Below are 21,585 nucleotides of genomic sequence, written 5' to 3'. Positions count from 1 at the left end.
GTGGCTGCTAAAAGCTTGGGCTTTCCACAGAGAATGAGGTCATGGAGAGCTCAGGGTACCTGGGCTGGAGTCCCTGCTGTGTCCACACTCGGGACCAGCCTATGCCAAACCCTCACCGTTGTCCTGGCCCGCTGCTTCCCCAGTCTTGGACTTCGCCTGCTCATCCTGCAGCCTCTTCTGGTCCTGATAGTACTCCAGCACCTCTGGGGGCAGCTTCTCACCCGGGGCACGTGGCGGCAGCAACAAGGTGTTGTGGCAATCATAGTCCTTCAGCATCCGCAGGATCTGTGCGCATAGGGAAGAGAAACCATACATGGGCTGCGTTTCTTGGCCTTCATCGCATGAAGAGACTCCCCAGCAAGCCTACCTTCTCCTTCATTCCTTCCTCCCGACACCCCGGACCCTCCAAGCCCCTCCACAGCCTGCCAGCAGAGCTAGTGGACCCCAAAAACACCACCAGGCTTGGCTCTGGGGATGCCCCCATCTCCCTGGCAGGAGGCTGGGAATGCTGGAGCACTGTGAAGCTCCGGGAGCATGAACATGGGACACCAGCTCTCCCCTCTCACCTGCTCCTCAGCAAGGTACTGGTGGTCGAACTCCAGCGAGTAAAACTCGATGGGGAACTCGCATGGGTTCCTCACCACCACCGTCCCCTCCGCCCCACGGCTGTACGGCAGCACTGGTCCCAGCTCGAGCAGGGGGGGGCTGAACTCCAGCTGTGGCTCCAGCCCATGCCCTGAGACCTGCAGCTGGAGGTGTTGGCTGCTCTGGCAAACGTTAATCTTCAGCTCACTTCTGTAGGACTTCTGAAAAAGAGAGAAGCCAAGAAAGGTCCCCTGTGAAGTCCCAGGTGATGGGGCCTCAAATTCAATCCTTGCCCCAAGGTCAGGGACGTTATCGGTACCTCTCAGGTGAACGGAAAACAGATATTTACTTGTAGCAGAAGCTACAGCATCTGCGTGCTGGCTCGGAATAACTGGGATGAATCCGGGTGTGAAGTGTGAGTGGATATTGGGTACCAGATGGATCTAAAATGGTCTATCAGATGTTTTCACCTAGTCATCAGGGAGCGCATGAGAAAGGTCCTCAGGGTTACGTTGCCCAAACACAGTCCTGTTGCTGCTGTGTCAAGCAAACATCAGCTACCCAAAAGAGGCAGATGAGCTCTCACTGGTTAGAAGTAAGGGTTGTCTTCTCTGCTCAGCGTTTGGCTCTGGTCAAAGCCGGAGACAAGATGGTTACATCTCCACTAGCAATTAAAAACATCCCTGGGACTGTTCCCAGGCGTGGAAGCACTTGTCTCCATACTGTCACAGGCTGCCAGTTTCCAAATCACGGTGGCCACATACAAACTGCCTTTGGGAATGCTCCGTCATTTACGCTGACTCCCAAACTGCCCGGGAACATGCAGGGAGGCCGCGCCAGAGCCGCAGTGGCCACTGGCAGCACACCACTGCAGGCCACCATCCTGCTGTGCCCAGGAAGGCGTCTGCTGGGACCAGCAGTGGGATTAGCCTGGATGGACCCTTCCAGGGTTCGTTGTCCCCTGCGAGCGGGCCAGCCGCTCTGCGCCGGGGTGCTACAGCCTCCAAATACGCCCCAGGTAAAGGGGAAGATGAGGAGAAAGAGGCAGATGTCCCACCACGTGCCGAGAGGCAGCCACAGCGCAGCGCCCTGATGCTCCCTGTGCAAGGTCCCCATCGGGATTCCGAAGTGCTTCTCAGAAGAGGGTTCTTACAGGGGAAACTGGGGCACAGGGCTTGCAGAAAGCTCCACAGGGAGGTAGACCCCATCTCCTGCTCCCTGCGCTGGGCTCTCATTGCCAAACTGCCCTGCCAGACCTCCTGAGGGGTGACAGCGGCCGATCTCACCTCTTCCGTGGGTGAAAACCTGACTCGCACGTTGCATCGCTGTCCTGGAGCGAGGGCTCCAGCCGAGGGCAGCGCCTCGAAGGCACAGGGCTTGGCCTTCAACTCTTGGAGCAGCTTCCGACGCACGCTCGCTGGCAAATGTTTGTCCACCTGAGCACAAAAACACAATTGTGTGAGGTCTCCTTGTTCCGCCAAGGACAGACCTTTGGTTCCTGCCGTGCTCCAAGACACCGTCACGGTGCTGAGAACACCCACACCAAACCAGCTGTGGCCACCAACGGCCTAGAACTGGGGGGAAAACATGTAGACAGGGCAGGCAGATGGGGAGGCACTGTCCCCAGGAGCAGAGGAATGGGTTAAGGTGGCAGAGAAGTGACGCATCAGCTAATGAACAAGTCCAGGTGAAGCAGCCTTGCTCTGCACCCTCAGGAGCTTCCTCAAACGAGCTGGACCCCAAGTGCTCAAGCAGCCACAGGGGCAGAAAAGGCAAAAGAGGCAAAGAAAACCCAACCCAGAAGTTACGTGTTACACATTGTCTGTGCTTTACCTTCTTAACGGGCTCGTTCACGGTGATGAACCATTTACAGGGCAGCTGGAGCTGATTGTGCAGCTGGATGGTTTCTTCTTGGCACTGCCCACACTGGACAGCGGAGAACTCCACTCTGTCTCTGGAGAGGCAGAGGGATGGCACGGCCACATTGGCACGGAGGCGGATGTGAAACGTGGGGCCTCCTGCTACCTAGTGAAGGACAAAGCATCCAGCTGACAACCCAGGTGACATCTGCTGCTGTCCCCAACCTGCCACCTGCCCCAGAAGGTGGTGTGGGCACAGGGAGGTGAAGAAGAGGGTGGTACCTTGATGGGCAGCAGCACGTCCACCTCTCCCAGCGGCAGGTTAGCACTTTGTGGGTCAAAGCGCACTTCGAATGTCTCTGTCTCGCAGTAGGGCAGGTGCTTCACACGGTCCAGCTCCACGCTGAAACCTTGAGCGGACGGAAACAAAGCAGCTGAGACATACAAGCGCCATGAAATGTGTCACGAGCACCTTAAGGCCATATGGGTGGTGGCTGGCAGCTCTGCAAAGGACCACTTTGCATCTCCAGAGGCGCCTGCTGCTCTTTCTTCCTTGTCACCTCTCAAGGGGAAAAGGGTTTTCACAGCCAGAATCCAATGTCCACGTGGTAAAAAGGGAACATCAGTTGAAGAGCACTAGCAATTTCTTCATCAGGCATCCCAGGGAAGGATGCATAGACCTCGCCAAAGGAGAATTTCCAACTACGATTCCCCCACACCATGGTGTCCCATGGACAAAACTTAGAGGAGACGCCTGACCACCCCTCAGGCACAGTGAGTCGCCATTTGACGGTACTGCAGCCTTACCTCAAGGCCTGGTTTAGAAGCCTATTTTGATACACCAGAGGACCTCACAGGTTGTTTTCTCAATAAAGGCTCAACAGAAGTCTTGTGACATTATCTCATCAATGCTTGTAAGTATCTAAAGGACGGGTGGCAAGAGGATGGGGCCAGACTCTTCTCAGTGGTGCCCAGCGACAGGACAAGGAGCAACGGGCACAAACTGGAACACGGGAAATTCCATCTCAACATGAGGAAAAACTTCTTTACTCTGAGGGTGGCAAAGCACCGGCACAGGCTGCCCAGAGAGGTGGGGGAGTCTCCTTCTCTGGAGATGTTCAAAACCTGCCTGGATGCGATCCTGTCCATACTGCTGTAGGCGGTAGGGGGGTTGGCCTAGATGATCTCCAAAGGTCCCTTCCAACCCCTGCCAGTCTGTGGTTCTGTGATTATGAACTTTAAACAAAGCACTTTCAAACCAGAGCAGGCCCATCTGGTTGCAGCACAAGCCCGCAGAGCACACAAAACCTCAGATCGTGGTTGCCAAGAGCAGAAGATGCTGAGGGGTGACCAAGGTGATCAGCCCATCAAACCCCTGCAATGAAGCAGTCCAGAGGTCTCTGGGCACAGCTGCTTAGGACAAATCAGGCTCTAAGGCAGAGGGCAGGAGGTCCTGAGGAGGAAAAAGCTATATAAACAAACACTCAAAAACCCCTCCCTATGTCCAGTGTCTTCAGGTAATCTACCAGAGCTCCTTCATGGCCATGTGAAGTCTCTCCAGCACTGGTTACCTGTGTCACGCAGGACTCGTCTAGCGGCGTGGAAGGACACAGGAAACTGGCTGGTGTTGGTGATCTTCACGATGTGCGTGTGGATGTTACCGAGAATGACATAGCCAAAGTCCAGGAGGTACTCGGGCAGCTTAGCTCTGAAAGGAGGAGTAAGGACAGTCCTTAAACCTGGCTACGTTTCCAAGGGGACGGAAGACGCAAATAAGGTGGCTATTTCTGTATTCACTGCTGTAAAAACTCAACTCAAGCTCATGAAACCCAAGGCCTGACCACCTGGTAATGACTTTGGTAAGTCACAGAGAGTGTACGTCCTAGGTTTCATCAGCTACCAATGGGACCTGGTTTAATTAGTTTAAAATTAGTTTAAAATGGATACTGGTCACAGCTCCTCTGCTATGAAAAGCCATTGTAGATAAAGAAGTCCACTGGACCTCCACTGGTCTCAATGAAACTGCTCAGGCTGGTGTACAGCCCAAGCCTGAAATTGCTTCAGGACCTTGTAATAAGACCTGCACAGGAAATCTTCACCGCTCTCTAACCAGATCTGTCCCCAAAGCAGCACCGATAAATGCAGTAATCAATATCTAGAAGGTTCACCAGAAGGTCCTTTTCCAGAGCAATCCCACTCAGGAAAACACATAAATGATCCGTCTTGCAGAGCATCTTCTTCCTGAACTGGAGCCTACCATGCCTGTGGCTCCTTCATGAAGGAGCAAAGGGAAGGACCAGATTACCTAGGTGAGCCCTGCAGTCCCACCAGCATCCAAGCCACAAGATTTAGGGTTTGTCAACCTGTGTGATTCCCCGCTCTTTCTGCTTAGTGTGGCCTGTCAACTGGAAGAAAGGTGCCAGCTTTGAGTTGCCTCTTTCAGAGCTGGTGAGCAGAGATGGTGTCTGTGCTGTCCAGAAGGTCTTGATGGTCGGCACATGACCCCCTCAGCTCTAAGAATGGAACCCAGCATCTGTGGGGAGCTGAGCATCCCCAAAGCTCAGGGTGGCACTGTGGAACTGAGGACACTCAGCTGCTCACAGGGAGCAGCACGTCAAAGCTACCAGGATCACAGAATCATTATGGTTGGAAGAGACCTTTAAGATCATTGAGTCCAACTATTAACCCAACACTACCAAACCCACCACTAACCCATGTCCCTCAGCACTACATCTGCCTGTCTGTTAAATCCCTCCAGGGGTGGAGAGTCCACCACTGCCCTGGGCAGCCTCTTCCAATGACTGACAGCCCTTTGGGTGTAGAAATTTCTCCTAATATCTATCCTAAACCTCCCCTGGCACAACTTGAGGCCGTTTCCTCTTGTCCCATCGCCTGTTCCTTGGGAGCAGAGACCGACCTCCCCTCGCTGCACCCTCCTGTCAGGGAGCTGTAGAGAGCGAGAAGGTCTCCCCTCAGCCTCCTCTTCTCCAGGCTGAACACCCCCAGGTCCCTCAGCCGCTCCTCACCAGACGTGTGCTCCAGACCCCTCACCAGCTCCGGTGTCCTTCTCTGGACATGCTCCAACACCTCTTTCTTGTAGTGAGGGGCCCCAAACTGAACACAGCCCTCGAGGTGGGACCTCACCAGTGCAGAGGACAGGGAGACAGGATTGCTGCCCCAGTCCTGCTGGCCACACTGTTCCTGATACAGGCCAGGATGCTGTTGGCCTTCTTGTCCACCTAGGCACACTGCTGGCTGACGTTCAGCTGGCTGGTGACCAACACCCCCATGTCCTTCCAGCCACTCTGCCCCAAGCCTATAGCGCTGCGTGGGGTTGGTGTGACCCAAGCGCACGACCCAGCACTTGGCCTTGTTGAACCTCATGCCATTGGCCTCAGCCCATCAATCCAGCCTGTCCAGACCCCTCTGCAGAGCCATCCTACCCTCCAACAGATCAACACTCCCACCCAAAGTGGTGCCATCTGCAAACTTACTGAGCGCCCAAGACCCTTCAGACCCTTTCTGTAGTCCCCAGCTACTCCCAGCTCTGCAGACACGAGGAGCTCTTGGGGAGCAGGAGAGCACCACTGGGTGTTACCCTTGGGGCACCTAGAGACAGCGTAGGGGAGTCCTCACTAACTTGAGAAGCCTCTGACGAGCACGCTGGTCAAAGGCAGTGTCCTCAGGGGAACAGGAGGCGAGAGCTTTCTGCTGCTCCAGGGCGTGTTCCTCTATCAGCATCTGCTCCATCTGCATCTGCAGCCGAGTGTCCAACTGAGGAAAGGAAAGACTGGTTAGCAGAGGTCCTTCCCGAGGCACAGGGCTTGTCTCGGAAAGAAGATCCCACCCTGCTCTTGTGGAGAAGGGTGACGGGGTCCTCCTGTCTCACTCCTCAGTGTCTGTGACATCTCCTGCTCTCTTAACCAGGACCGTATCTCGAGGGAAACGATCTGCGGCATCTTCACCTGCCCAGCCACTGTTACAAAACCTGAGCTGGCCAGACAAACAGCCAGACAAGCCAGGAACCTTCCAGAGCTCCAAATATTTGGCTGTCTCCAGCTAGTGCCAAAGCAGCTGGGCCAAAAGCTCTCTTGAAAAGGCAACCACGATAAAGCTGGAGAGGAACGCTGGCAGCACAGTCCCAGGGCACAGCCAGGCTGCTGCTATTAAGCTCCGTAAATGTGGCAGGGTTTGGGTTGTGAGCAAAGACCCCGCAATGACCTTCATCTCCTTCAAATCAATCAGGTTCAATCAATTGAGCACAGCCTTCAGGACATCTCCCTGATGGAGTCAGGAAGCTCATGCATCTACAAGAGGGACAACTACCAGAGGTGGGCAATGCTGAGCTGATGCACGACCGTGGCCAGGTGTGGGCAGGGAGGTCCCAAGTGCCAGCAGGGCACTGGGAAGGCTGATGTGGGGCGCAAGGGGACAAAATGACAGAGGGGGAGGGTGGCACGTGCCAAACGAGGCAGCTGCCGTTCTTACCACGGTGCCCCAGTCGTCCGTGGGGGGCTCCGTGGCCGCAGCCTCCGCTGGAACAGCTGCTTCATCTCTCTGGCTGTCTTTTTCCATCTTTTCTTTCACCTCCTTGAGCACCTTCTCATATTTTTCATTTCCTGACGGAAGAAAACATCCACAAATAGAAGCGTGGGCACAGCGCCATTCCCGTTTGAGCTGGGAAGCCCCGCTCCCCCGACGCTGGCCTCTCCCAGAAACACACTCCTCGAGCAACATCTGGAAAGTGGATGCTGCTTTTCCTCTATGAATCCCGATGTTCTCTCCCACTCATCTTCCTCCCAATATAGGAGCATCTCATTCCCTGCCATGTGATGCAAATCCAACCCTGCCAAAATCCCTGCCAGCCTGCATAACAGCTTTCCCGAGCATTTCTGTCTAGCCATCATCTTCCCAGGACTCCAACGGATACGTTGGCAAGCTCTGCAGGATGATTGCTGGGGCCAAGCCCAAATGGGCTTCTGGAGACTCAGGAAGCCACCAGAGAGGCCGAGCCGAGCGTTGGTCTAACGGTCTGACAGCCCCAAAACCTCCCGGCTTGGTGAAGGTGGGCGTGAGCTGCCCTATGGGCATATGCCATGGGGGAAAACCCAAAGGACCTTCCCTGGGTAGCGATCAGGCAGTGCTCACCTTTGATGTTCCTGGGCAGGTCCAAGTAGATCCTGGGGAAGATCCCCTCTCCTTTCAGGGAAATTGTTTCTGGCTCCAGGTGACCCACTTGGATCTGGAAAGTCCTGCAGAAGACCCCAGGCACTCCTGGCAGGTAATAGACTTTCAGCACTTGCTCCTCGCCGGGTCCGATGTAACCCTGCAGGGTGCGGGAGAAGAGGGAGGGAATGCACCGAAGAGAGTTTGGTGAAGGGATAGCTCAGACGATAGACACGCTGAGAAAAGGATGCAGGTTCTCATATATCTATTCTCATATAGAAGAAAATATCAGACAACATCGCCTTCAGCTTTCCTGTACCCAAAAGCTGAAGTCTCCCCCACCAGGATGCAGTATGTCCCTTCAGAGGGCTTGCAGGGATTCGTTCCCCCGGGACAGACCTACAGACAGCCCTTTGCTCGGCATGAGCACAGCTCGAGAATTTCACAGTGAAGGATTTCTTTAACTGAACGGGTCATCAGGTGTTGGAATGCGCTACCCGGGGCAGCGGTGGAGTCCCCATCCCTGGAGGTACTGAAGGTTCGTGTAGATATAGCGCTCAGGGACATGGTTTAGTGGTGGGTTTGGCAGTGTGAGGTTAATGATTGGACTAGATGGTCTCACAGGTCTTTTCCAAGCTAGGAGGTTCTGTGATGGTGCGATGCTGCAAACTCTTCTCCTTCCCACCCCAGCCCTGCTCCTCCCTGGTCCCCTCACCGCCCAACAAAGCTGCTGCGAGAGCAGCAAAGCTGGAGGAGCGAGGGACCGGTGCCGCGGGGTGTTAGAATTTCTGACAAAGGAGCTTTATGCTCAATATTTAAGCCTCACCTGGTTAGCGCTGGCAGGGGACGGGCAGGGACAAGGAATAAGTCCTGTCTGATCCCACGACCTGTGTAAGGTGACCCTCCGGTGCCGGCACACCCAGAGGGCTCGGCAACTGGGGGGCAGGGAGCCCCCCAAGCACCCCTGCCTCCCGCCGGCGGATGCTGTGTGACAGCAGAGCCCCACACCCACAAAGGTCATTAAGGGAGTCCATTAGGACTGCACTCGTTTGACTTTCTTTGCCCCCCTTACAGCCCTGTCTCTCCCCGCTGCATTTGGGTTTTTTTTTGGTTTTTCTTTTGGTTTTTTTTTCCCCATTTTTTTCCCCATAACCCCCCTCCTGGGCAGCCTGGCACGGGGCGAGGGTGAATCACACGTGCTACCTCCGTACTCACCGTGCTGGGCACGACCAGGGCCACGCCGGGCAGAGGGCTGGCTGCAGCGGCCGCGCCGGGGCTTAGCACCAGGTAGGTGAATCCCAACTTCCCTCTGTTCTGCAGGGCCACCTCCGCTTCGGTGACTTCGTGAAACAGCTTGAAGAGAGGACAGAGGAGCGGGAAGTTACAGACAGGGGTCTGCCACCGGGACGCTCCGTCCTCTTTCGTTGGGTTGAAGGCAAAACGAACGCAACGCAGAAGAAGGGACGGCAGGGGAGATACGGGCACTCGACTCTCCCGGGTTAACCTGGGGAACCCCCAGCCACAGGGTACCTCTTAGCCCTGCGCGGGAACAGATATTTATGGCAGCAGGCAGAGGTGCGACGACAGCCATGTAAAGATGAGGACTAAATAATCCAGGGGATACGAGTCCTCTGGGCTTTGAGGTGTCACCTAACAGCTGAAACAAAGGAGGAGGCATCGTGGCGTTTCAGAAAAGGCACCCGTGTGCAAGTATTGGCAAGCAAAACACAAGCAAAAAGGGAGAAAAACAGTGCAATGGACACACAGCCAACAGCTGGAAACATCTGTGGGCTTTTTAACTGAAGCAGGGATTATTCTGGGATATTCCCTCCAGCCACAGAGACTGGAAGCCCAATTTAACTTCCTCCCTGCTCTCCTTTGTTGGTTAATCAAGAGCATTAAAAGAGAGCATCTCCTTAGACCTCAGGCTGTAGGAGCGGATCAGAGGATGGACGTCTCAGGGACACGTCCCTCTGGAGACCACCGCTGGGATCCTGCCTGCCCCAGGGGGCAGCGCCGGTTACCTTGAAGAGGAGGAACTGCCAACTTTGTTGGGAGGGGGTGGTGATGGCCATCAAAACCCAGCTTGGATGCAGGACATATCACTCAAAGGTTGTACTTCCAAGCCCTAGAGCCAACAAAGGAGCTGGGAAGGGGAGACAGCCCTAAACCGAGGTGGGCAGCAACCCGCCGGTGATGGTTTCAAGACAGGGTCCAAGAGAAGCGTGTGGTACCTGCAGCCCGCAGTCGATCTCCGTGGTGGCTAGGAGGTAGTTGATGAGTGAAGCCTCCCCGCTCAGCGCAATCTCGTAGGTCGGGCCTCCCTCCACCTGGCACAGGGCCATGACGTGGGCGACGATGTTTGAGTGGCCGAAAAAGGTGAAGGTGATCCACTGGCTCTCACCCGGCTGCAGCATACCGTAGAGCGGCAGGATGTCGAAAACCTGGAGGTAGGGGAGGAGAGACCGAGATGTCGAGCGTCAAAATTGATGCAGAAGAGCAGGCATGGCTCGCAGCAAAGGACAGACATGGCGGGAGAGGCCTCTTCCTCAAACACAGGCAAAAATCAGGCTAATCTCATCCTGCTTACCAGTGGAGGGACCATGGGGAAAAAAAAATCTTCTCCCATCCTCACTAATTAACACACTAATTAATACACTACATTAAAGTAATATGCGAGGTCTCCTGGCAGCAAGAAATTCTCTCCGCTGCAGAACTTGCCTTTAAAAAAAAAAAACCAAAACAAAACCAAACCAACACCTTTTACTGCCTTCAGAAAGATACGCGCCTCGGAGGTGAGAGCCCTCGGAGCCGGGGGGAGGACTCCAGCCCAGCTCATCCGACTCCTGTCGCTCTTCTCCTCTCTCCCCAATTTGCATGCTGCTCTCTCGCAAGACGCTACAGCAAAATCTGCTGTGGGAATTTCTTATCGACCACCCAATTAGTAACAAGGCAGATGATGCCCTCCACGGCTGCTGCACAGGTAACGTTCTCGGTCAGCTCTACATGTCCCGCACAGCCTCACCGATGACCGGTTGCTTCAGCAGCGCTGCGCGATATGCTTGGAGGGGTGTGAGGCCACTTTGTGAGCAGCACTGAGGGCCACCAGCAGGACACGGGGCCGCATGACCGGTTGCCACGTTGGAAATGTAGAAGTAAGACTGATTCCCACTTACCTCCTCCACTCCCAAGGTGAGGGGCTCTGCCTCTACAAACTGCATCAATTCCTTGATCTTCACCACGCTCCGAGTCTCTGCTGCACCTCCCAGCTCTGCAGCACCTTTCATCTCTGCAGCAGTGGATGGTCGTGGCTGGAAAACAAGCACCATGGGCTGCAGTAAGCAGCTGGTTGGTCTGGGTGAGACCGCTCTGCTGCAGGCTCCACCACTTCAGCAAGCCGGGAGCAGCTGAGATGGGACCTGGGAGCAAATCGAGTATGGGGAAGTCCACGCCATCAGTTGAGCATGGGTCCAAGCCCACCCACAGATGAGACGTGGGCTCCATCTGCACTTCCTACACGCAAGCTCGCACAAGGATGCCGGGTGTGCCCAGCGTTCAGTCCTGGCAGAGACCTCAAGGGCACTTTTCACCCTCGTGCCAGCCCAGCTTCGCCCGCTCCTGCCTAAGGAACATGCTGAGAATCCCAAGCCTGGACAGGTTTGGTTCTCCATGACAAAACTAGGACCACCGCTGCAAGGGAGGAATATCAAAAGCAGGAAAAGAAGGACTTGGAAAGTGCTTGGCACAACTATCCAATTTCAGATGGTGCTTGGGTTTCATCTCATGCACTCATCAGTATGGGAGAGCTGAGGATCTCTGCGGGGGCGCTCTCTCCAACAGCACCTTCCTGAAGAAGGTAGCCGAGATGTTTTTCTGTCTCGCAGCAGCTGAGACCTGGTGTTTAACCTCAGAGGTGGCATCTTCAAAAGGAACCTCGCTCCTGGGCTTCTCACCCCTATTTATGAACAAGGCTTTGGGATTGCTCTTGAAGTTTAAGAATAAGAGCTTCTTCACTAAGGTGAAGATGTCCTTTGTGCTGTGGCCTTGACTCCAACAAGAATATTCACGGGACATCTTCACGCCTGATCAGAGGTTACATCTCCCCAGGAGATAAAGCACCGGGGAGGGCAGAGCCTTCTCCTGTTTCGATGCTCTTTCTATCGTCTCCACATTTTCAAACCTAGCGAAGCTTCGCCAAGCACGTATTCCCAAACACAGAGCCTGTGCTCTCCCACTTCCCCAGGGAGGTTACATGGATGTTGCCTCGATGCAGTGACACAAGCAGAAGATGAAACCGCATTCCAGACGTATCCTTTGAAGCAATTTTGGGTCCCACTTCGCCATGTCCACTTGTATTACCCTGGTTTATTTGTGCATATGTGGCGACAAATCAAGAAATACAGATGATTTCATGCTTCTGTCCAGAAAGAATATCTATTCTATCTATTCAGCCACGCTATTCTTTATATCTACAGGATATCATTTCTCCCAATTCAGAAAAAATAGGCACTTATGACATTAAAACTGCCGATATTTGGATGTGAACAGGTGCAACTCCTCTCCTCGAACTTAACGCCAACGCTGGCACTTTCAGAACGTCTCATGCTCTCTTACATCCTTCTTTATTGGCCCAGGGGCAGCCCCTGTCCCACACGATGCAGAACAAAGTGCCGGCTCCCTCTAGTACCGAGGTCAAGCTCCAAAGCAGCGAGGTGCACCAGAAAGGTCAGCAGATCAAAGGCCATTTTCAAAGCCAGGAGGAAGAGACGGTGACTTTGTCTGCAAAGCCTTGTTTTACAAAAAGACGTCTCTGTGGCCGTCACTGCAATCCCAGGGAAAGGCAGAGGCATGAAAATGGGTGGCTTTAGCGGGGGTTGAGAAGGTGATATATGGAGATCAGTACTTGGCACGGCTTGATACAGGGAGGAAACTGGGAGCTTTCACACCACCATGCAGATAAACACCTCATTTAATGTAAATAAATAAATAAATAAATAAACCAAACCACACAAGCCTAAACAAAAAATACTAAACGCAATGTAGGTCAGGAGAATCTGAGTGGGCTTCTCCAAGCTAAACTATCCTACTTCTTCCTCCTCTGGAGCCCTGTGTCCAGCCGCTAGCCCTGCTGGCCAGCCTGCTCGGGGGTACGTGGACAGCAGGGCAGCAAAAAGGCAGGTGGGCACGAGCACGACTTTTTGGTGGCAAGCTGGGGGAGGCAACGTGAGCCATCAGCGTACAAGAAAATCTACCTTTGCCTCCAAGGAGTCATCTGCATCTGCTGGCTCTTGGGCAGGATCTCCTCCTGCTGCCAGGGCTTTGGCTGGCTCCTCCGCGCCCCTATCCCTGGAGCTGCCCTCTGCAGACGCTGAGCGCTCCGACCGGGCTCCCTCCTCCTTCGGTGGTTGGGATTTGATGAAAAATTTAGGTGCTGGAGGGCTGAACCTGGAAAATAATGTAACTTTGGTCATGGACCTGCAGTGGGATGGTCAGTGTTGGAAGGGCCCTCTGGAGCTCCCCCATCCCACCCCCTGCCAGAGCAGGGGCACCTCCAGCAGTGGCACAGGACGGCATCCAGGCGGGTTTGGGATGGCTCCAGAGAGGGAGACTCCCCCACCTCTCTGGGCAGCCTGTGCCACTGCTCTGCCGCCCTCACAGCAGAGAAGGCCCTCCTCAGGTGGAGATGGAACTGCCCATGGTCACGTTTGTGCCCGTTCCCTCTTGTCCCGTCACTGGGCACCACTGGAAACAAACTGTTCCCATCCCCCGGCACCTCCCTTGAAGGATTGATCAGCGTTGATAAGATCCCCCTCAGTCTTCTCTTCTCCAGAGTGAACAGCCCCACGTCCCTCAGTGTACTGCTGCGCAGTAGGAAAGGAAAAGACAAACCATGTGCAAAGGTGAGGCCAAGATGCGAAAAGGAGATGCTGAGAGGCAAAAGGGCAGATGCGAAGAGCGATGAGCCAGTACAGACCCACCAGTGCCCTCCTGAAAACACCACCACCCCCTCCACTGCTGACCATGTCTTCCCCACTCCGAGGGCCAAAGCGAGAAATTTGGCAGCTCTACTAGATATTTATCCCAAATATTTCCCCGCGGCCGTAGGTCAGGGGATGCTGACAAGCATGCAGCGATGCTGGTGGCTTTCTCTAAGCGTCACCAGGCAGGAGCAGGGTTGGAGCCCACAGCCTGCTGTCCCCTGAGGCCCCACCACGAGCCTAGGGACACCCACGGAGCCCACCGTGGGACATCTTCGCGCACACAAGGCAACGTGGAAAGACCCATGGAACAATTCCAGGCAGAGACTCATAATTAAACAACCCATTGATCCCCGACGAGCGCCAAAGCAGCGGCGATCAGTGCTTTGGGGTAGGAAGCTTTAGTCGTTTTTAATCGATGTACTGCAAACGTGGAGGAGGAGACGCAGCTCCCTGCTGTGCCTCAGGTATTCCCCGGTTGGAAAACAGCTCTGACGGCACCTCGGGCTATAAAAGGGCAGCAGCTCTGCTGGAACAAGGTTGTAACCGAGGTGACACTTACCGACGGCGCGATTACCTCCCCAGCAGTTCCTAAAGGCAAACTGTTTGAGGACCAATTTTGGCAAATGATTCAGCAAAGCAGTTTAACCGCTCGTTTCATGAACGGAGCCGAGTTTATAGTCTGACCAACATCTGCCACTGAAAAGTATATGGTTTAACATTTTCCATCATTCCCAGGTGACTCCGATTACCTTCCCTGTTTTAAACCACAGCAGGTGCTCAGGGTAACTCCGCTCATATTTCCAACCCCACGTGGAGGGACACGCTCCAGCCATGCCTGCCTGTCACCGTGCCTGTTTGGAAGTGTTCCCCTGTAGGCAAATGAGGCGGATTTTTTTTTACAGCAACCCGGACGTTTCATTCCCAGTTGGGAATTCGGTGCCTTTAATGCTGTGCTCCCAAATGAATATGCGCCTTTAGCTTTGTAGTTTATTATCTAAGGCTGGTTTTGATTTCTGGACTAGAGGCTCCGCTCTTCATAACCCCCAAGAGGTCCCAACTAACTTGTTCTTCCCACAACCACATGCAAGAACAAGGCTTGGCCCAGCTGAGGTCCACCACAGCCCTCCCTCCACATGCTGCTGGGACCCCACACAAGACCTCGGCACCGTGGAAGAACAAACCAGGACTGGAGGGGATGAAGGCATCCAATTGCCCCTGCGGAGCATCGCCCATCTCCAGTTCCATCTACGCAACCTTCACTGCTCTCAGCAGAGGCACCTTGGTGCATGTCGGGGTGCGCTGATGTGCAACCAAACTGCTCAACACCCTCCAGCAGCCGCTAACCTGGGCAGATGTGTAACGATGAAATAAATTCAGCTCAGCTGTGACGACAGTGCTTCTAGGTAGCCTGCAGCTGAATGGTACCTGTCCCTGGTGACAAGGGACCTGCCTGCAGCGTAGGGGTACAAACACCCAGGGCCAAGAGCACCTTGAAGACCGCCAGGTACGCACCAGTCCATGCACCAGTTCAACACATAGAATTATAGAATCATCAAGGTTGGAAGGGACCTTTAAGATCATTGAGTCCAACTATTAACCCAACACTACCAAACCCACCACTAACCCATGTCCCTCAGCACTACATCTGCCTGTCTGTTAAACAACCCCAGGGATGGTGGCTCCACCACTGCCCTGGGCAGCCTCTTCCAATGACTGACAGCCCTTTGGGTGTAGAAATTTCTCCTAATATCTATCCTAAACCTCCCCTGGCACAACTTGAGGCCGTTTCCTCTTGTCCCATCGCCTGTTCCTTGGGAGCAGAGCCTGACCCCCCCTCGCTGCACCCTCCTGTCAGGGAGCTGTAGAGAGCGAGAAGGTCTCCCCTCAGCCTCCTCTTCTCCAGGCTGAACACCCCCAGGTCCCTCAGCCGCTCCTCACCAGACGTGTGCTCCAGACCCCTCACAGCTCCGTTGCCCTTCTCTGGACACTCTCCAAAACCTCAGTGTCTTTCTTGTCGTGAGGGGCCCCAAACTGAACACAGCACTTGAGGTGGGGCCTCACCAGTGCCGAGGACAGGGGAACCATCACTGCCCCAGTCCTGCTGGCCACACTGTTCCTGATACAGGCCAGGATGCTGTTGGCCTTCTTGGCCACCTGGGCACACTGGCATGAGCCTGGCCATCATCACAGCAGCTGTGCCAAACCTGCTAGCTGCGATCCATCCTAGTGAGAAAACGAAAGCACGGCGCTCTAAGCTGCTCCTGATAAATACTGCGGGTTAATAACAACTCCTGAAGGAGAGGTAAACCCCCGAGATGGAAAAATCCATAATCATTTATTAAATTACCTTTAGTTTTATAGAATGGTTGGAGGCAACTTCGCGGGACCGCGGTGCTTAGACAACAACAATATTTTTCACTCTAAAGTAGAAGCCCTCTGGGAGCCGGTGCAGGGAGATGATGTGATTAGCGAGTCCTGCTGCGGAGAAGCACAGAGCACAGCGAGGGACTTTTTCCAGTGGGGGAAAAAGTCAAAATGAATAACAAGAAGCATGACGTGAACAGAAAGGGAGCGAGGAACCCAAGGCGCCAACAGAAAGCTGACCCCTGGGACAAGAAACCTTCCTGGCACTGAAGGAAAGGGGGTTGTCTTAGAAAAGGAGATGGAAGGGGAAGACAACACGATGTTCAGCATCAGCCCAGGCTTCAGGCAGCTCTCTCTGCTGGGAATCGGGACTTTCTGAGCATCTTCCAGCACCTTCAGGCCAAGGTTGTGTACGCGGGGAGGAAGGCAAGGAGCAGAAAGTGGTTCCTCCACCTGCAGAGAGGACCCATCCCAAACCGCGGGGGCCAAAGGGCTCTGGCTGTGCCTCCACCAGCACCGTGGAGCTGAGACAAGGAGCCCCCCGGCATAAACAGGTCAGCCTGGAGCCGGAGGGGCCGAAAGCAAGGTGTTAACCCCCTCTGGGTCTGTCTCACCCAAAGCAGTCCCCCCTCAGATGGGACAAAATGCATCCAGGAATTAACAGCAGCATGGGTGGACTGACACCAGGGAGAGAGGAGTCCTTCCTCCTCGGGCCAGGACAACCTTGTGTCACCCACTGTCCCCAAGCTCTGAGACATTAGGAAAAAAAAAATAAAATAAAAAAAAATAGTATCTCAGCCTGTCTGCTGGTTTCTGAGCCTGCCAGGGACACAGCTTCACGCCGTTTCCCACACCCGCCTCCCGAAATAGAGGAGCAAAAAGTCACACCGCTTCTGCGAACGACATGTGAAGATTCACACGGGATGGCGTCAGCCCCTCCGCTCGGGCTGCGCGAGAGCCCGCAGCCGTCAGGACACAGTCACCCCAAAACCGTAACGGGAACACCTGAGGTCCCTGCAGCCCCCACCGGCACCAGGGACACGTGCCAGAAGCCACCACCCCCCTTCCCATTAAGTGCAAGAGCTTTACCAGTGCTGAGACTGGTTCCCCAGTGCATGGCACCCACAGGCGGGTGAAAACAAACCTCCCAACAAAGCTCGAGCTCTTTTCAGGTTATCCCAGGGTTGAGCACCGGAGACCTCATGCCCATGAGGCATCTCAAGAGCCTCACAGGGCCCCGCGATGCCCTTTTACTTCTCCTTCAGACCGTCAGATGCATATTAAAAAGGCACTTTGGAGCAAGCCGCAGACAGCTCAAGGGTGTCTGCAACTCAAAGGAAAATAATATAATATGGGAGTAAACCAAAAGCCATCCCAGTGCGCTGTGTGGGAACACTGGGCTTGAGCTGGGCCACCTGGCCAGCAGCTGAGGAAGGCGGTGGCGATGGTTTGCCCTCATCCATAGTGACTATTAAACTGCATTTGGTCCAAACGGCCCCGAAGCCTATTTCTTTGCCAGAATAAATTCTTCTGCTGTTCTAAGGTTTGTGTATTTACTGAACACCCCCCCCTGAAATTCAGACCAGGCGGTGGAGAGACAGAGAAGTGACATTGCTGCAGTGAGATCCAACACCTCCAACTTCTGTCCTGCGCATGCTGGAAATGATTAAGCTGGATTCGGCGTTCATCTGAACGCAGCGAGCGGTCCTGGGGACATCCCACTGTGACCGAGGATTAATTAACTAAAAGTTAACATGCCATTTTAGCGGCCACTTATTCGAGTCAAAAACCCATCAGTTTTGAGAGATGAGGGAGAATTTTGATATCTTGTTGGAAAGCAGAAATTGTGTAGGAGTGGCTGCAGGGATGTTACTGCTGAAAAGAAGTGAAGATAAGTTATAGCCCTGGAAGTCTCCACTGATTTTACCGGAGTTATTCTGACTTGCGCTGATTTTACAGACAGCAAAACATCACCCATTAGGGCCCTCTCCTTCCTCAGGCTTTGCACATCAGCCAGGCGATTTATAAGCATCAGGTGAGGCAGTAGGAGGCTCCTGATTCTCCATCAGACAGAAGAACGCTTCTCAATCACACTCTGGCCAAAGGTCCCTCTGAACAAATCAGGAGCTCCAACGATAAATACAATTTGTAGCCTTTGTTCAAAATTAAACAAGCCCCGACAGCTGTAATTTGGAGACGCCATTTAAAGCGATCAGCATCAATTACAATCTTACCAGCGACTTCAAAAATTGGCTCTGTAAACAGACGGCTGTCTTGACTCCCACAACTGATTACAAAGGAGGTGAGATGTGCTCCAGCACATCTTTGTGTCTTTGGGGCAGGGATCTGGACAGTCACCGTTTTAAGATGACCGAGAGCTTGGCAAAGCACAAAGGCTGCAAGGGTTAAAAACAGGAGGAAGCAGGAGGGGGGGCAGAGAACCAGTTGAGCACCACCAGCTGGAAGCAGCAGGCTGGTCCTGGGTGTCTCAGACAGGCGAGCAGAAGGCTCCCAGCCACGGGAAGAGAGATACTCTTCATCTGTCGTCTCCTTTGGGTAAAGGCTGGAGGAGACCAAAGCTGGATCTCAACAAGCTTGTGAAAGGGGTGAACAGGATACAGCTTGAGATGGTAGGGACCAGGCTGGGTGGGCTTGGCAGGCCAGCTTCACCCTACAAGCAGCCAAAAAGCAGCTCAAGCCTGAGCTGAGACATGCCAAGAGTTGAGGACCAGCGTGTACCCGGGCTCTTCTGCCCACCAGCGAGCATTGCCGTCCCTCCATGGTGCCAAGAGCAGAGTGAGGAAAAGGAAGACGACAAGATGACGGAGCCTGTCCTGAAGTCCTCACCTAGAAGGAAACGTCCTTGCTCGTCTCGACCGCTTCTGCTGAATCCCAGAAGGTGTCTCCACCGGCCCACGCTGATGCAGGCTGCCCGGCACGTCCCGGGCAAGCAGCGATGCCACAGCCCAGCGCGCTCTCCCAGCAGGACTCTGCCGCGGGTCACCGCACAGGAAAGGCAGAAGGTGGTAAAGCAGCAACGATAACGAACGCAAAAAAAAAAACCCAAACTAAAAAAAGCCCCAAGTTTAATACACTTCCTAGGGTCACATCCCCAAATAAATCAGACAGATGCTGAAGCTCCACCCTGCTGAGCACGCCGGCATTGCCAGCCATCCCCTGTCCGGAAGGAGAGGGGCTCGTCACAGCAGCAGAAATCACAGATTTAAGGCTGCGCGTGGTTTTTCCCCTGATTTATAGGGTCGGTGTAAGCAGCTGGTTAACATCGCTGCTGAGTTCTTATTAAAGGTCTCACAGAGTCCAACGTAATTACCCCTCGCTTTACCGAGAGCAAGGCAGGCGTACTCCTGGGAACGTGCTCTCAGCCCTGCTGAGCTCCTGGGGACGGGGCGAGGGACCACCAGACGGGATTGGCCTGGTCCAGGCGACGCTGGGGACGAGTGTGGGGTGATGGAGTCACGCGGGTGAGGGCGAGGGGACAGTCACCACCACAGAGGAAGCAAGCAAAGCAAGCTCACAGTTGGAAAGGTTTCCCCCGGAGGAGAAAGATGACTTTCCCAAGGGCAGAGGGGCTGAAAAGGCGGCAATGAGTTGGGTGCTCGCAAAAATCCATGGCATGGCAGCTGGCCCAGAAGGACCCGTGGGGTGCCCGACTCCCCTGGGAACTCCGGCTTCTCTCTGCCACGCGAAGCAGACGGTGGGGGAATAAATAAATCCTTCTCGCACGATCCCACATCACTAACTCCGAGGTGGACATCTCACTGGGGCTGCCCCACTCTTGGCAGAGAGATTTTGGACAGAAAAGAAATACACGATGATGTCTTTGGAAACGATCCCCGTGACTGGGATTCTCCTCATCCACCTTAAACCAGCCAGCAAGCAGCAAGGGATCCATACCCACCCAGACCTCATGCTGTCCGTCCATCCACCCAAAATCAGCACTCCAGCCTCACACAGGACTAAATCCTCGTTCTCCAGAAGGGTTTTTGCTGTGAATCCCTGTCTCAGCAGCAGCCAGCCCAGGGCTGGATGGGACGGGCAGGAAAGCCGGGCTCTCCATCATCTCTGCATTGGGAAGCGCCTTGGACTGGAAGGAATCAGCACAAAAATCCCCAGTGCAGATTTATGCCCAAAAACTTGTGAAGATTCGGCACTTGGATTCAAATTTGGCTTGAGCCCCATATCTCAAGAATTTATAGGTTTCTCAGCTGCCCTGTGAAGACAGGGATGCACCAAAGAGCACAGCGATACTCGGAACGACACCCTTGGGCTGAGCGGTGCCAGTGGGTTCAGATGGATTTTTTTCTCTTAAGGAACGCTTGAGCTTTCCTCGTTGAGCTTGAGCTCTGCATCCTTAAGGATGCTTTTTGCAGGGAGCTGGAAAAGAGTGAAGGGTGAGAACCAGCTGGAGAAATTAAGAGAAACCCCAGGTCTGGAAAATGATGTCCCTTCACTCATCATTGCCACACGCAAGTGACAGCAGGTCAGCAAAGAAACAGGAGTAAACGGCCCACCCTGCCACCCAGATTCCATCTGACGGCTTCCCTACTCAGTGCTCTGCCAGAGAGATGAAGCCGAAGCGACGGCAGCCGAATCGATGCTCTCGCTCTGCCTCAGCCAGGCAGCGAGCTGCTCCCAGGGACCAAATAAAAAAAAAATAATTATATAAATCCAAATGATTTTAAATGACCAAAAAAAAAAAAAAGACGAAAATAAAAGATCGTCATTTTGTTTCACCAACAGCAAAGCTCCGCAGAGTGGAGCGGCAGCCCCGAGGGAATTCGAGCCCGAGCCACCTAGGCAGCACGGGCGCAACGGCATTGATCGGGAGGAAGACGCTGTTGGTGGCGCAAGCGTAGCTCAGGTTCCCACTGCGTGCCGTGGGTAACCACGATGTTCAGATGTTCAGAAAGCAGAGAGAGGAGTCGGCAGCTCCCCAGGTTTGCTAACTGAACATCACTGCCAGAGCAAGAAGTCATCTTCCAGCCAGCGTTTGCTGGCCGGCTATAAAACCAGAAGGCAACCCCCGTCCAACCACATGGACATCTCCCATACTTCATCCTGATGGCACAGGACAGAGCCAGGGAGACAGCCAGCTGCCTGCCAGCACCTTGGGTGGGACGTGCGGTGCTTTTTTAACCCCACTAATGCTTTCTCCTTCGCTTTCCCTGCCCTCAGTCCACTCCTCCGACACCCTGCTGCCACCAAGGTGAAGGGGTCTGTCACCCTTGCGCAAAGCAGGAGGCTGAGCCCTCAGAAAACCCAAGCGTAATAGGTAAAGCCATTCCCACGCAGCCACTCCAGGCTCCAACTTCTCTTGCAATGGCCCAGGTGAAAGTCCTCCAGGTACGTGACAGCATGACCGGTGGTCAGAAGCACTGGGGCAGCAGAAGCAGTCTAAAATCTGCAGCTTCCCAGCAAATGAGCAGGGGAAAAGGCGCCTCGTGCTGGAAGGCACTGAGGTAGAGAATGCACAGTGAGGGTCACCATGCTGAAGGTGAAGATCATAGAATCACAGAATGGTTTGGGTTGGAAGGGACCTTGAAGATCATCCAGTCCAACCCCCTGCCCTGGGCAGGGACACCTCCCACCAGCCCAGGTTGCTCCAAGCC

The 21,585-nt window shown here is 54.2% G+C and overlaps 1 protein-coding gene across 1 annotated transcript in view; it reads right to left on the bottom strand.

The window, feature by feature from the left end:
- HYDIN (HYDIN, axonemal central pair apparatus protein) overlaps positions 1-21,585 on the bottom strand; it is a 161,992-nt gene that overhangs the window by 43,346 nt on the left and 97,061 nt on the right. Inside the window, exons 25-39 of the mRNA XM_009883265.1 lie at positions 20,245-20,280; positions 19,903-19,921; positions 11,574-11,623; positions 10,787-10,914; positions 9,845-10,054; positions 8,826-8,963; positions 7,593-7,770; positions 6,936-7,063; positions 6,085-6,218; positions 4,016-4,152; positions 2,727-2,854; positions 2,419-2,610; positions 1,872-2,021; positions 567-806; positions 129-285 (exon numbers count right to left, since the gene is read on the bottom strand). Of these exons, the coding sequence (XP_009881567.1) occupies positions 129-285; positions 567-806; positions 1,872-2,021; positions 2,419-2,610; positions 2,727-2,854; positions 4,016-4,152; positions 6,085-6,218; positions 6,936-7,063; positions 7,593-7,770; positions 8,826-8,963; positions 9,845-10,054; positions 10,787-10,914; positions 11,574-11,623; positions 19,903-19,921; positions 20,245-20,280 (2,025 nt within the window). The remainder of the gene's footprint in view (positions 1-128; positions 286-566; positions 807-1,871; positions 2,022-2,418; positions 2,611-2,726; positions 2,855-4,015; positions 4,153-6,084; positions 6,219-6,935; positions 7,064-7,592; positions 7,771-8,825; positions 8,964-9,844; positions 10,055-10,786; positions 10,915-11,573; positions 11,624-19,902; positions 19,922-20,244; positions 20,281-21,585) is intronic.

This window comes from Charadrius vociferus, unplaced genomic scaffold (genome assembly GCF_000708025.1).
Source record: "Charadrius vociferus isolate BGI_N301 unplaced genomic scaffold, ASM70802v2 scaffold964, whole genome shotgun sequence".
NCBI classification, from domain to species: Eukaryota; Metazoa; Chordata; class Aves; order Charadriiformes; family Charadriidae; genus Charadrius; species Charadrius vociferus.
The sequence above is the reverse complement of the archived record's forward strand: the minus strand, read 5'-3'. Positions and strand labels throughout refer to the sequence as shown.